Source organism: Mauremys reevesii, linkage group 2, assembly GCF_016161935.1.
Source record: "Mauremys reevesii isolate NIE-2019 linkage group 2, ASM1616193v1, whole genome shotgun sequence".
In the NCBI taxonomy this organism is placed as follows: domain Eukaryota; kingdom Metazoa; phylum Chordata; order Testudines; family Geoemydidae; genus Mauremys; species Mauremys reevesii.
The window spans coordinates 95303646-95317494 of record NC_052624.1 but is presented as its reverse complement, the minus strand read 5'-3'; the positions used below and the strand labels follow the sequence as shown (position 1 = coordinate 95317494).

Here is a 13849-nt window from a genome sequence, read left to right as displayed (position 1 = left end):
CTAGGCACTTGATTTCTCAGTGGGAATTAGGTGCCTAAAAATGCAGATAAGTGCCTAATGGATTTTTCAAAAGCACCTGTGCACCTAAATATCTTTTAATAATCTTGCCCCTAGTCTTTCTCTGCCTCCATTTGACATCTGTAAAATATAAAAAAATATAAATAGTACTTCACTTCCACAAAGGGGCATTGTTAAGATAAATATACCAAAGATTGAGGTGTTCAAATGCTATCGTGATGGGGCCAAATGAGCACCTAAGATAGCTTCAGGTGCCACACTGTCCATCTAACTTACTTGCTCTTTTAAATTTACTGGGTTTTAAATTGACAGTATTCCTTCAAACCATAAGACTTTCCAGTGGTTGTATTTATTACCTAAGATGTTTCAGGGAAAGGAGAAGTTGACTGTTGCACGATCCAGTCAGGCAGCTGGCTTGACATAAAAATCACAAATGCAAAATCAGCTATGGTTGCAATATGAGGGTAATTCAGCAAGTATTGATCTATATTACTGCAACCTCAGATAGCATAGCTGGGCATAGAAATGACACAGTGCTGGATTAGATCTCTTACTCTTGCACTGTTATACCAGATTATTTACAATGGTTCGGGGTTTTTTTTAATAACATTAAAAAAAAGCTGAAATTAATGTGCAGGAGTAAACGAATGAGTTGCCAGTAATATTGTACATAAAGTACAGGAGGGATCCAGTCCTACCTGTCCTTCAAAGAGTTTCCTGCTGTTTAGTTTGAATTCCATGAAATAACATCCAGCCCTTTTTTTCTTTTTCTTTTTTTTTTTTTTTAAGCAAGAGGAAGACTTTCTTTCTTCCAAGCCCTGTGACATTTTTAGACTCTAGCTCTACAAATACAAGAAACTGAACAAATAATTGTAGTGACTGATAACCTCCCTTTTTGTTTAAAAAAGGACTGTACCATAACTTTTTAAATAAGATTTGATGCTGAACTTGACCTTAGATTTACTTTGAAGTCTTCAGGCTAACAAAAGTAGGTGTGGAACATGTAGGCATGAAAAGACATATAAGCTATGGTTGGCATATATGCCAAAATTCAGTTAAATTGTATGCTGTGTACTGTCTGTGAACCCGAGACTCACATTGATTTCAGAGAGTTTGGATTAGGTCCTGTGTGAATGCACACTATACATTATTTTTATATAATATATATATATATATATACACACACACACACACACACACACACACACACACACACACACACACACACACACACACACACACACACACACAGGTCACCACCCAGCAGTGGAAAACTGGTAAGGTTTATGAATCCATTATGCAGCATTTAATCTGCAAAATTATGTATTTATGTTTCCTGGCCTTCTATTGTTTCAGACTGAAAAGAGCTTTTTCAATTCTCACATAATTGAAAGAAAAAAATCACTGGTCATGATGGATTTGAATTGTTTGTTCTATATATAGAGAACAGAGTAGCAGTTAGGAAGATAGCATGAGTTTATTTCACCAGCAGCAGAGGAGGAGTAATACAGAAACTGTATTTCTGAAGAGAGCCATTTCTGCTCTGAGAATTTGTCATCCCCTTGTGCAGCACACTCCAGTGGAAATCAGGAATAAAGTTAATACCTTGCTATTAGAAGTCAGATTCTCTCTTCCCCCCTACCCCCTTGTGCATTCCATTGCCAGAAATAGGCATGGTAGGAAGCCAGCATGAAAGGATGAACACCAGCTGGAATAATTGTCATAAAAATGAATATGTTGCTCATGATATATACAAAATAGTACATGTTATTCTCAGCTGTAAAGCTGCCATGAGAATCTGTTTTTTTCACATTTTATAAATTAAATGTATATAAAATCCATCTTTCCCCACACTTGCCCATTCCAGTATCTTTCATTAACCAGATCAGTGCAAAAGTGAATGGGCTTAATGCGGCCACAGGGCTAGACTGCATGGATCAGCTTGCAGGAGTGGAGCTTCTGGGTGTTTCTTCACGTTGGGTGGGTCTTTAGAGACAGGTGAGTGAAACAGAGAATAGATTTTTAAGCAAGATTGTTTCTAAACAAATTTAAAATAATTTTCTGCAGAAAATCAGGCTAGTTTTAAATTCAGTGACATGCATCAAAATAAATGATTTGGGATTGAAGGAGTAGAATTCTTAAACAAATGTGTTCCTAAAACTTAATTATAATATTATCAAACAAATAATGTACCTGCTCAGTTGTTAAACGTTCAGAGCAACCCCCATCCTCATTTTAGAGCAGGGAAAACTCAGGCATAAAGAGGTTGAATTATTTACCCAGGTGAGAGGGTCCAGAACAGAACCCAGGTGTCCGGACTTCCTAGTCCCTCCTCTAAACCCTCCGTTGGAGGGACCTGCCATGCAAGACAGCCTGATTTGGTAATATGACTGGAATATTCTCATTTTTGTTGAAGTTATTTTGTTCCAGGATATTAGAGAGACAAGGAGCTCTGTGTAGCTTGAAAGCTTGTCTTTTTCATCAACAGAAGTTGGACCAATAAAAGATATTACATCACACCACCTTGTCTCTGGAATGTTCTCAGTAATTTAAAGACCATTTAAATTCTCTTATTTTTATTTATTTAATGTCCATTTAACATTCGGTAGATTAGTAGCTTTGGAGACCGAAGTCCTCCATTCCACTCTGTTTATTCTACAGAAGAGTTATAGCGCATTGCGTCAGTACCACCTTTCCTCACTCTTTCCCCAGTATGCCTTGGTCCTTGGAGTAACCACCTCAAGGGGAGAGAGAACAGTTTAGTCTCCATATATCATTGTGAAAATGTTGGTTTTAATCCTTGCCCACCCTTCGTGTTGGGGCTGCACTACTGTTGTCTAATGGGAAATGGCTGTGACCACCAAACCTAGATCACTGAACAGCTGTCAGTTGCAAATAGCTTTGGGTGACTACCAGCTTGGGCTGGTGGATTTGAATCCTCACTCTGGAGGTGTACATCTGAATGTCTAATAAATTACTGGGGTCCTCTAGAAAAGAAAAGATATGTAAACTATAAACTGTCATACATAGGTCATCTGTTCTGTATCTGTAAAATGGATGCTTGAAATCAACTGAACGTACCGATACAGTGTGAACAGCGATACTAAGTGTAATGTATTTGGAGTACTTAACTTCATGATTGCACACAAGCCTCTTTCTTACTAATTTTACTGAAGCCCTCCGCCAGTCCTCATTTTTCATGTATTATAGTCGAGCAAAAAACTGTTGTCTTAATGAACTAATCTCCTGTTGCAATGGAGAATCGCAAATGGCGTCAGGTGGACATGTTAATATTAACAGCCTCCAACTATCTGTTTTATTTCAGTTGCCAGTGAAAAAAACTATATAATATGGAGACTGAGAATTGTTTAAAAGGTTAAACATTTTAACAAACAACCAGCTGAGCTAACAACTAGCTGAATTAGTTGTGTATCTATTCTAGATACTGGAGGCTACTAACGTGTGTCTGTCTACTGGTTTTAGTAACTGTGAAAGCTGTACTAGCTCTCATGTTCTTAGAGCTCTCTCCTAATTTGCTAGGATAGTCTGGAGTGAAGAAACTAACCTACTATACTATGTTAGATATTTTGTTCCTTCTAGGGAAGTTCAAATGAAAGCCCTTCTCAAATGTTTTTGAGTGCCATACTATCTGAACCATTGCAGTCAAGTACTGATCTACCAGATTGTCTGGTAAGAACATAATAAAAACTTGTCAGTGAAATAAATTGTCCATAATCAAAAATTGGAAGGATTACCAATTTCTTTTCCCCCTCCCCCTCCAAAATGGATAATTGTACTTTACATTTGTAACATTTGTGGGAGGGGGTTAATGTTTCGATGTGGGGGTGGAAATCACCAGAAGAATTGTATTATAAAAGTAAATTTTTATAAGATGCTTAGTATTCACCTTTTGAATGTGGAAACTATGAATAACTTTACTTACAGAAGTAGTCCCCGTGGAGGTCAATAGGGCAGTACATTATAGATAATTGATTATTCCATGAACTGTGGCAGTATTCCATACTGTGTCTTCTCATATACTGTACCATTAGTGACAGAGTGAATGGTGGTGACAATGCAGTATCCCAGATTATACTGCATCACATCTGTATGTAGCTTCCCTAATCAAAAATAAAACCAATACGTGGACTAAGTTCCTGAAATGTTATGATAAAGCAATTGAAATGAACATACCACACAGTGATTCCTACAGAAGTCTATACCCCTTACAGGAAAACTACGACTCTACATGCATTGTGCACACAAGATTTAGTTCTGCGAATACATGAGTAGCTGTACTCACCCGAGCAGTTGTATTACATTTAATGATTTGCAGTCTGCCTAAAAATAAACTCCAGAAACTGAAAATCCTATCTATTGATCTTGCACTTAGCCATGCTAGTGTAAGCTGAGTTGTCATGGCTGCTTTCACACAACTTCTTTGCTTTTATTAGTTTGTTTCAGCCTTTTCATATTTTATTGAAGTTGCTTTTAACAACACCCCCCATACATGAGAGATAAAATCCAATTTTGTGAGGGTAAGAGTGAAGAGAAACATGAATTGCATCTCCTACAGATTTATCTTTTATGGAATAATCAGGATTTTAGACCAGGAGAGGAGGGTTGGTTTTTTTTAATCATTGTTGTGTGTGTTTTATTATTAACAGGAATGGGAATGGGGACAATTTCAGAGCTATTTCAGCATTTCATTAAAATAGATCATTTAACTGAAGCCTCCACTCTCATCTCTTCCATTATGCACCTTTATTTTTCCCAGTCAGCCATTTCTGGCACACTAGTTCAATCCATGAAGGCAGTATTACCTAATGATTAGAGCAGGGACCTGGTAATCGGGGCTTCTGGGTTCTGTTCATGTTTGAGTTCACTCTGGCTTCTCGGGTGCTGGGGGGCAATTCTCTTAACCTCTGTTTGCTTTTATTTACCCACTTTTAAACTGAATATACTTCTAACACTACTCCTGTGAGGTAGGTAAAGTTTGTTTAGTGCTTTAAGATCCTCAGGGCGGGTCTACACTTAAAACATTGTAGCGGCATAGCTGCACCTCTTCAGCGAAGGTGCTACTATGCCAATGGCACAGCTTCTCCTTTGGGCATAGTTAATCTACCTCTGCGAAAGGCAATACCTATATTGATGGGAGAAGCCCTGCAGTTGACATAACGCTGTCTACACCAGGAGTTAGGTTGGTATAACAGTGTTGCTCAAGGGTGTGGCTTTTTCACACCCCAGAGCGATGTAGTTATACTGATGTAAGTTTATAGACCTGGCCTTAGATGAAAGGCAGTATGTAAGTTCATAGGGTTATTATTAAAAAACAAATACTATTAATACCACGGCATCCATATAATTCTTTAAGTTTACATGAAGGGCTGCTAAAAGAGCTTTATTTTAATATTCATATGCAAGCGTGACTAGATAAAAATGTTTTTCCTCTTAGGCTAAGGCCTATAAACTGCATGAGGACACTAAGGACCAGCTACCCACTGCTTATGTGCTGTGTACAGTCTAACTGGCTAAAACATTAGAAAAATTCGGGCTTGGTTTTTCCCAGTCAGTTTGAATTTTTTTCACTCCTCTCTCCATAAATTTCTCTGTCCTGGTTTCAGATCAGTTCTCAGTTCACAAGACGGATCCAGAGTAAAATCAGAGACCTGCTGCAGCAAATGGAAGAGGGGCTAAAGACAGCAGACCCACACGACTGCTCTGCCTATACTGGCTGGACAGGTGAGAAGTCTGGGATCTGAATAGAACACTTTCAGTTAACTGACTTATGGGGGCCCCTGATGGTTTCCACTCTGGTGTGAGGGTTTTGTGTTTTGACAGAAATGGCAATTGCATCATAATCTTATGGTAAATCTGTGCAAGCCATAATCTAGGAGGGTCTGGGTCCCTTGCCTGTCCATGTTAGTGGAAGGATGCCCATTGAATGTAATGGTCATTGGATCCGGCCTTAAGAGAGAGAATTGGTTTCTGTACTGTGCAAACAGAGTGTATCTTCGAAGATGAGTTAGCATTTTTTTTGTTTTAAAAATGTTTTACTGACACAGAATATTTTCACCTTGGTCCACTAAATTGAATTGTGTTTCATGACTCGGCTGATGGCAAAACAACTCTAAAACCAGGAGGGTGAGAGCGGCATGTTCTTGCACCCAGGACTCTGGAATTCTTGCTCTGACTTCCACACTTTTCTGTGTGGAGCTGGACAAATCACTGCATGAGTGTCGCAGGGATTGATAAGTGAATGTTGTGAAGTTGCTTTGAAAATGAAAAGTGCTGTGCAAGTGTAAGGACCAAATGTGAATTAGCCAGCCTGATCCTCACGGCAAAGAATGCAGTCATCAGGGTTGATTGTTCTAATTAACCTGGATCTAGCTTTTCTACTTGCCAGAAGACTTCTCCGTCTTGGCCTCTGTGGGTATGTGTGCGTGGTGTTTTGGAGTGAGTGGGAGCAGGGCTCGTGCTATTGCTCTAAAAATTGCCATGTAGACAGCTTTGAAGTTGCGACTCAAGCTGGAGCTCAGGCTCTGAATTCACACCCCGCCCTAGGCTTCAGAGCCCCAGCTCCAGCCTGAGCTGCAACTTCAAAGAGTTGTCTGCACAGCTAGTTTTAGAGCACTAGCGCAAGTCTTGCTAGTCCAAGTCCATCGATCCCAGTTGGGAGGCTCATGCCAAAATGCTGTGTAGATATACCCGTAAGTGCTATGCTCTTTCTACAGTGGGATCACTCTTTGTGCCTTGCCCAGGTCAATCTGCAGACAGTAATGCTTGTAGTACAGCATGTTTGCCGTTTTTCCTGTGAGGAGTCATTCTGTTACCTTCATGTCATGTGGGTAGATGAAAGGTTGGATTGGGAAAAGAGCATTTTGAAAGAGCCCACATTCAGGTTTAATTCTGGACATGGAGGTGCAGCATTTTACTTTTCTTTCTTCCCGATGGCCCTAGGAGGGATGCTGAATGTTCTGTACAGATGGTGCTGTGGGTGCATGTGTAGAGAAGTTGTAGACAAGCGGCAGCTTGTATGAGTTTATTTTAAAGTCTAAAAATGGGAGTAATTTTGTGTTGCTTGAGTGAAAGCAGGCAATTTTCACACTGACGTTTTAAAAGAAATCTAGCAAAGCAGTGTTCTGACATTCAGTGATTGACGAGAGAGGTGTTCTGACTAAACAACTCAAGTGTAATGAAATGAGTCATAGAATAAAAGAAACAAACTCCTCATTAGCTGGAACGACAAGATAGTTAGGTAATGCGATGTAATGGAAGGTATTTTTGCCATTCTGAAGGGGCCTGTCAAATGCGGTAACCCAAAATGTAGATTTTATTTATTTTATTTTTTAAGCTTTTACAAAATCTAATCTGAGAAGGAATGTTTCCCATTACTTTGTTTTTAAATACTACAGTGAAAAGGAGTTTTCCCAAACTTAACCATTTTCACCATTGTGCCAGTGTATGAAAACCAGAAAGTGACACCAACACTGAAAATGACCATTCTGGTTTCTCTGCTCAAGCTGAGACAAGTGCCAAGAGTAAACAAATAGCATAAATGGTAAACAGTAATGCACCTGGGAATATACTTCATAAAAGCTTGTTTAAAATCTTGTGATGTATGGGGTGTGTTGTTGGTGCATAATAACAAAGAGATGCAATCAACATGAAACTCGTGTAAGAATTGGCAATGTATTAGGGCCAGATCCTGCACGCCCTTGTTCCTGTGAGTTGTACTTAATTATTCAGGTAAACTCAGTGAATCCAGTGTAAGGGCTAGTAAACAAGTGAGGGTTTGCAGAACTGGGCCCTGTGATTTAAAATCCACTCCCTCTTCATAAAGCCCAAGTATTTGGGCTGTGTGTGAAAAGAAGAGTGGTTGTAGAAATCCAATCAATCCCCACAACACTGGGACGCAGTGCAGTGCCCCCCGATGCTACTATTCTAGCCCCTGGGCTGGGATAGTAGCCACAGGCCCTCTGCACCAACTGCATGAGGTACTGGGGCCACTGAATCAGTGTAAATGTGGCTCTGAAGCCCACCCTCATTGTGGTCTTCTGTGCCAGCTTATTCAGGGATGTTATGGAGAAGCTTTCATTGGTGGATAGGGGATGTGCAGGCATCCCTGTACAGCCTTCCACCACTATTCTCCCAGTGCAGCCTCTGTATGGGGTTTAAGTGGGCCTTGCACTGAATTTCACCCGTGGTCATATTTTTAGCTCATATAAATGTTGTTTTTTTTCTAAGTTCAAACAGCAGTGCAGTCCGACACCTTTCATGTTGCTATTACAGTAGAAGACTTCTTTGTAGCAGGATGAAAAAGCTGTAGTTACATTTAAAGCACCTTAATGATAGTTCTTTTAAATTGTCTGTCTGGAATATATGTAAGTCTTATACAGCATTGACAGCTGAACACTTGACATTTCATAACAGCCAAAGAGTGCATCAGAGGGCTCTCTTTAAAACAAATTACACATGCAGTGAAAGATTCATTTTATTATATAATGTGTGTACTGTATTTGTGTATACACAGGCATATTGAGCCTAAATTCTTCTAAAGTGCTGATGATTCATTCTCTGGAAATTGGGTGACTCCTAATTGAGTTCTAGTCTTTTAAAAATAAATAAATAAAATTAGGCCATTGTAGTTATCCAAACTGAAACATAATCAGGACACTGGGCTTGATGCCTTTTGCTCTTTCCCTGGGATCTGTAACAGATACTTGTGGTCAGAGCCTTGATTTTACATCTTGTTAACAGCACAGGTATCTTCTAACATTCTGGGGCACTGATTCAGAGGGAAGGAGAAAGAGGTAATTGAAAAATGCCATTTAAGTGGAAAGAAAAGGATATATCTTCTTGTTCTGTTTTTGTTTGTCGATGGTTGTTCTAGGCATAGCCCTTTTATACCTACAACTATACCGCGTCACAAGAGACCAGAAGTACTTGCAGCGATCCCTGGATTATGTGAAGAGAATTCTTCGTAATCTGACTGGACGAAGGGTTACTTTTCTCTGTGGTGATGCTGGACCCCTGGCAGTAGGGGCAGTAGTGTACCACAAACTAAAGATTGACAGTGAGTCTAAGGAGTGCATCACAAAGTAAGTGTCTGGTGAGAGTGGAAAAGACTGTACATTTACTCAGGATCCCTTTATATATGATCAAAGACCAGTATTTTAATAAGTGATTGCCAGAGGTTTCATATTTCAATAACGCTGGCTTGGGAAAAGTGCTCTTGCTTTCCACCAAACAGATGTCTGTCTTTTATACCTATGTCCTGGGAAATTTTGATCCAGAGCCTTTTTGGAGGCTTTCCAATCCTTGATATACCACTGGGGATTATAAGAACCGGCGTGCTGTGCAGTTTCCATTTGGCACCACAACTGCACCTGTTAGCATTCTCCCTGTATACCTTACTGTGCTAGAATTTGCAGATTAACTCTTGAGGACGGGCTCCACGTTCGTATTTCCAGTACAGTTTTATATTTAGAAGTTTAATCAGTCTGTTTCTAATCCAGGATCCCAGCGAGATTAATCTCTGCTGCCGCTTTGATATGCATATCCATTTGTTTGTTTTTAAAACAGACCGCTCTTATGTTAGAGTAAATCTTATTGTCAGATACCCTTCTGGATGCAATTGTAGTAACATTGTTTTCACAAAGCATGAAAATAAAGTCTCTGTGAAATAAGATTAAGAGCAGTAGATTTTCTAATTAGTCTTTGCTTGAAAATTATCTTCAGGAGAAAACATTAAAATGTAATTAGTTTTAGGTGTCTGTTCCCTTTTTTTTAAGGGTGTGTGTATATATACACTCAGATACCCAAGTGATTGGTATAGTATGAATAGTGCAACTATTTGTGATTTTTGTGTTCCTTTCCTCTTCAGTTTTTTCCTTGTAGCTGGTCACGCAATGGTGTGATATGAAGACCTTTTTATGCTCAAATTTAATATTTGCAATTTTAAAAAAGAAAACAGTTTAATATGAGTATTAAATCTGAGATATCATTGATGTATCAAAGGGTGTTTAATTATTAAAGCCTTTTTTTAAAAAAAATTGATTGTTAGTAGTGAGACCAAAGCAAGAGCCTTTCAGATCACAGTTTCAGATCCAGCACGAGCTATAGTTAGCCAACAACCAACCACCTTTGATATGTGAATTGAGGTTTCGCTCTAAATCCGGGGACAGATGGTCATATTCAAATTAAACACAGATACACACGCACAGTTTCAACTAACTGGCACCTTCTGGGCAATTCTACAGAGAAGACAGGATTGAGCTGGCACAGAAACTGATCCTCCCTCTCCCATTTCAGGATTGAGGCATGTTGTGCTGCTGCTGCCTTCCCATGCTGTACCTTCTTTGTGGGTGGATTGAGGGTTTCACTCCCTGGGGCTGTCAATCTGGCCCCATAAAAAATCCCTAAAGTCAAACAAAGCACTTTAGTAAAATAGCAAGTTCTTGTCAAGCGTTCGATGCTACATTTTTTTTTTTTTACTTCCAAATGATGGGCCAAATCCTGAGATTCTTATTCAGGCAAAATTCCCACAGACTTTTTTTTTTTTATTAGAATTTCACATTTTGGCCCATCAGTTGGTGGCTATTTGAAATTTTAAGCAATCCTTTTGTAAATTATTTTCGTCATCAGTAACATTGAAGTTGGGATTTTAGAGTGTTAAAGGCCCAGGATGGTCTAGTTGTCTGGTAACTGCAAATTTTATTCCCAAATCAGAGAGATCTCCTGGGTTATATTCCAACCTCTGCCACTCATTTGCCATGTGTCCTCTGGCAAGTTGCACTCTGTGTCTGTTTGCCATCAAGTAATTGCCTATCTCCCATGGGTGTTGTAAGGTGAATTATTCTTTGTCAAGAGTGTCGAGATGCATTGCTGAAAAACGGTGGTCGAAATGCAAAGTTTTCATAGTATATGAAACTTTTTTAAAGTGCAGCAGCTCAGTAAACTGCAAATGATTTTAGGGGCAGCTGAGAGCTAGTGGATTGAGCACAAAGCTGAGAGTCTGGAGATTTTGGGTTCTGTTTCTGAGCCTGCCACTGTCTTGTGTTGTGACCTTGGGCGGGTCACTTAATGGTTCCGAGCCTCAGTGTCCCCATCTGAAATGGGGATATAATACTTCTCCACCTTCAGTTTGGGATTTGCAGATGAAAAATTTGCAAATTGCACAAAGCATTATCATTAAGTAATCAAAAATTGCCATAGGAGAAAGTCTGTTCTGATTACATTCCCTGAGCCAAAAACAAAATGTGTGAGACATTTTTAGCAAGCTCTCATTACCCCTTGATTGGATTGGGTAGCATACTTTACACAGAAGAAGAACTCTAGTATGTTCTAATAAGAAGGTACAGCTTTTCTTTTCTTTTTTGTTTTTTGACCCAGGCTTTTGCAGCTCCAGAGAACAGTCATAAGCACAGACTCTGAACTTCCAGATGAGCTTCTTTATGGCAGAGCAGGTTACCTATATGCTTTGCTCTATTTGAATACAGAAATTGGTCCAGACACTGTACCCCAGTCTGTTATCAAAGAGGTAGGTGTTGTCAGTAGCTACCGGTGTGGTGCTCTGCTCTTGTTCAATGATAACAGTCGGCTGCTTACGTGTGCTGCCCCGGCTCTGCGCAGATAGCTGACACAGCAGACCCCGAGAGAACCCCCAAAGACCACAGACTCTAGTAAGGTACAAAGGAACCCGAGCCAAGTTTGTTGTCAAACGAAGCACAGTAATAGTTTCCCGTAGACTCTACAAGACATACCACGAATATGTGCCCCCTGGCAATGGACCAGCTCAGTCAGTGGCGGGACACTCCACTGCCCCCTAGGCCAGACAAAGATGCGCACTCCGGGACCTACTTTTATACAGTTAAAGGACAGATTACTCATCCCTACAGACATATTGAGGTACAGCCCCTTGGCTCATTAGGGTGCTGTCTCCCCCTTTGATCATGTTGTTTTAGACAAACAGATCTATCAATCATGCTGTCCTTTTGACCCTGTCTTTAAGATGCACCTGCCTGTTCCTTGTTATGTCTATGGAGTGTCCTTGTATCGGGCTGTCCAGGTGCCATCTTGGCACAAGTTCCTCTTAATAGCACTTATAGGTGAATGCACCTGCTTGTAACAACCCTCTTCTCACCAACTTCTGTGAGTGAGGCCTGCCTCTGGCTCACAGCCCAGCTTTTGCTTAGCAATGCCTGGAAGTACTTTGGTTCAGGCTTCAGGCCTCAGACTGGGCCTCTGACACAAAAATTTGTTTCAGGGCCTCATCTTACTACAGCAGGAAACTTTATATTGCCAGGTACTATGGTGTCTTTGAGGTGGAATCATATCTGTTTCTTCACTTCAAATATAGGAAAGAAAATATTAAGTAAACTTCCACCTAGCCTCCAAAATAGAATTCATGGGGTAGTTTAGTGAGGAGAAACACTTGGGACCTGATTCTGCTTTTATTTACCCTCTTATAACTTCAGTAAAGTTACTTCTAACTTATATCAACATGAGGTCAGAAACAGGTCCTCTCTGTTTAGCTCTTACCCATGAAGGACTTCACTTGTCACTCTAACTTGTTTCTTTAGTAATCCATGTAAACAGCAGTAAAGCTAGATGCAGTGAAAGGAAAGAGGATATAGAATTTGTGAATTCTTCTACAGCAAAAGCAGTACTTAAGTATATAACTGAACGTTTAAAATTTTATACTTTTAAACAAAACCTTAATTATAGGGGTGGGCTGGAAGCACTGCTTATTAAGATTGCTTGATACTTCCCATTGTAAGACTGTTTTCAGTTGCTTATAACTCTTCCAAGCTGTACCTTTGGGGGTCAGTATGTGTGGGAGAGACTGAGATTGGGGGAGGAGCTGGGACTGAGAACCAGTGGGAAAGAAGGGGAGGGTGGAGGGGAGACGTGCTGAGTGGAGATGGTGAGACACTGAGATTGGGTGAAGAGCCCAATGGGAGCGGGCAGGGGGGGACTAGAGGCCACAGTGAGGGAGAGAGACTGATCAGATAAGGAAACAGGCCGGGGGAACTGGGACTCACTGGTGAAGAATCTGGAACTGAATAAGGAGCCAGGGTGGGACTGAGCAGAAGGGGACATGCTGGGGTCGGGGTGGGGAATTACCAGAAAAGTTTATGCCTACTACAGAACATACCCCTCCAAAGTCTGGAATGGAACTGAGTATTCTTGAGTCTCTCCATTCCTTTGTTGTCAGGAAATGTGTCTGAAACCCACTGGCAAAGAGTCTTATCCCTCACACCTACTGCTGCTATCAGTTACTCCCTTAGCTCAAGTGGCAGAGGTCTATGTGTTGGCTCTAAAGATTCCAACCCTGTTGATGAATACCCATGTGGGTATCCGTATGATGGAACCCCCCCTCTCCACCTTCCCCCAGTTTTATTTAAAAAACAAAAAAAGCCCTAGGAAATTACACACACAAAAGCTATGTTAAAAGAACATCATTAAGGTTTCAAAGTCAGGCACTCAAAAGTTAGGAAATGCCAGAATTAAGGTTGTCTTAGTTAAGGGTTAGAAGACAATTCTTCAGGACTGCATTCAACTGTCTTAACCTTGAGCCCATCCTTTCTGTTTCTGCATCCCCTGCCTCATTCACTACACACCTTCCAACTTCTGCAACAAATGAGGCAGGTGACCTACACACAACAGCCTCCTTCCTTACACAACCCTGTTGATCTCAGCGCAGGTTTGTCCTGTGCACCAAATGACGCAGGGATCCTTTGGAAAAAATAGTATGTGACTGTGTAATTAAAGACTGTACTATAATACACACGCACAACGGAGGCAGGGCAAATTAAGGTTAGAGCTT

At 40.4% G+C, this 13849-nt stretch overlaps 1 protein-coding gene across 2 annotated transcripts in view; it reads left to right on the top strand.

Moving 5' to 3' along the window:
* LANCL2 (LanC like 2) overlaps positions 1–13849 on the top strand; it is a 50490-nt gene that overhangs the window by 19337 nt on the left and 17304 nt on the right. For both annotated transcript variants that reach the window (XM_039526506.1, XM_039526505.1), the window contains 3 exons: positions 5643–5760; positions 8912–9119; positions 11413–11560. In XM_039526506.1, the coding sequence (XP_039382440.1) occupies positions 5643–5760; positions 8912–9119; positions 11413–11560 (474 nt within the window). The remainder of the gene's footprint in view (positions 1–5642; positions 5761–8911; positions 9120–11412; positions 11561–13849) is intronic.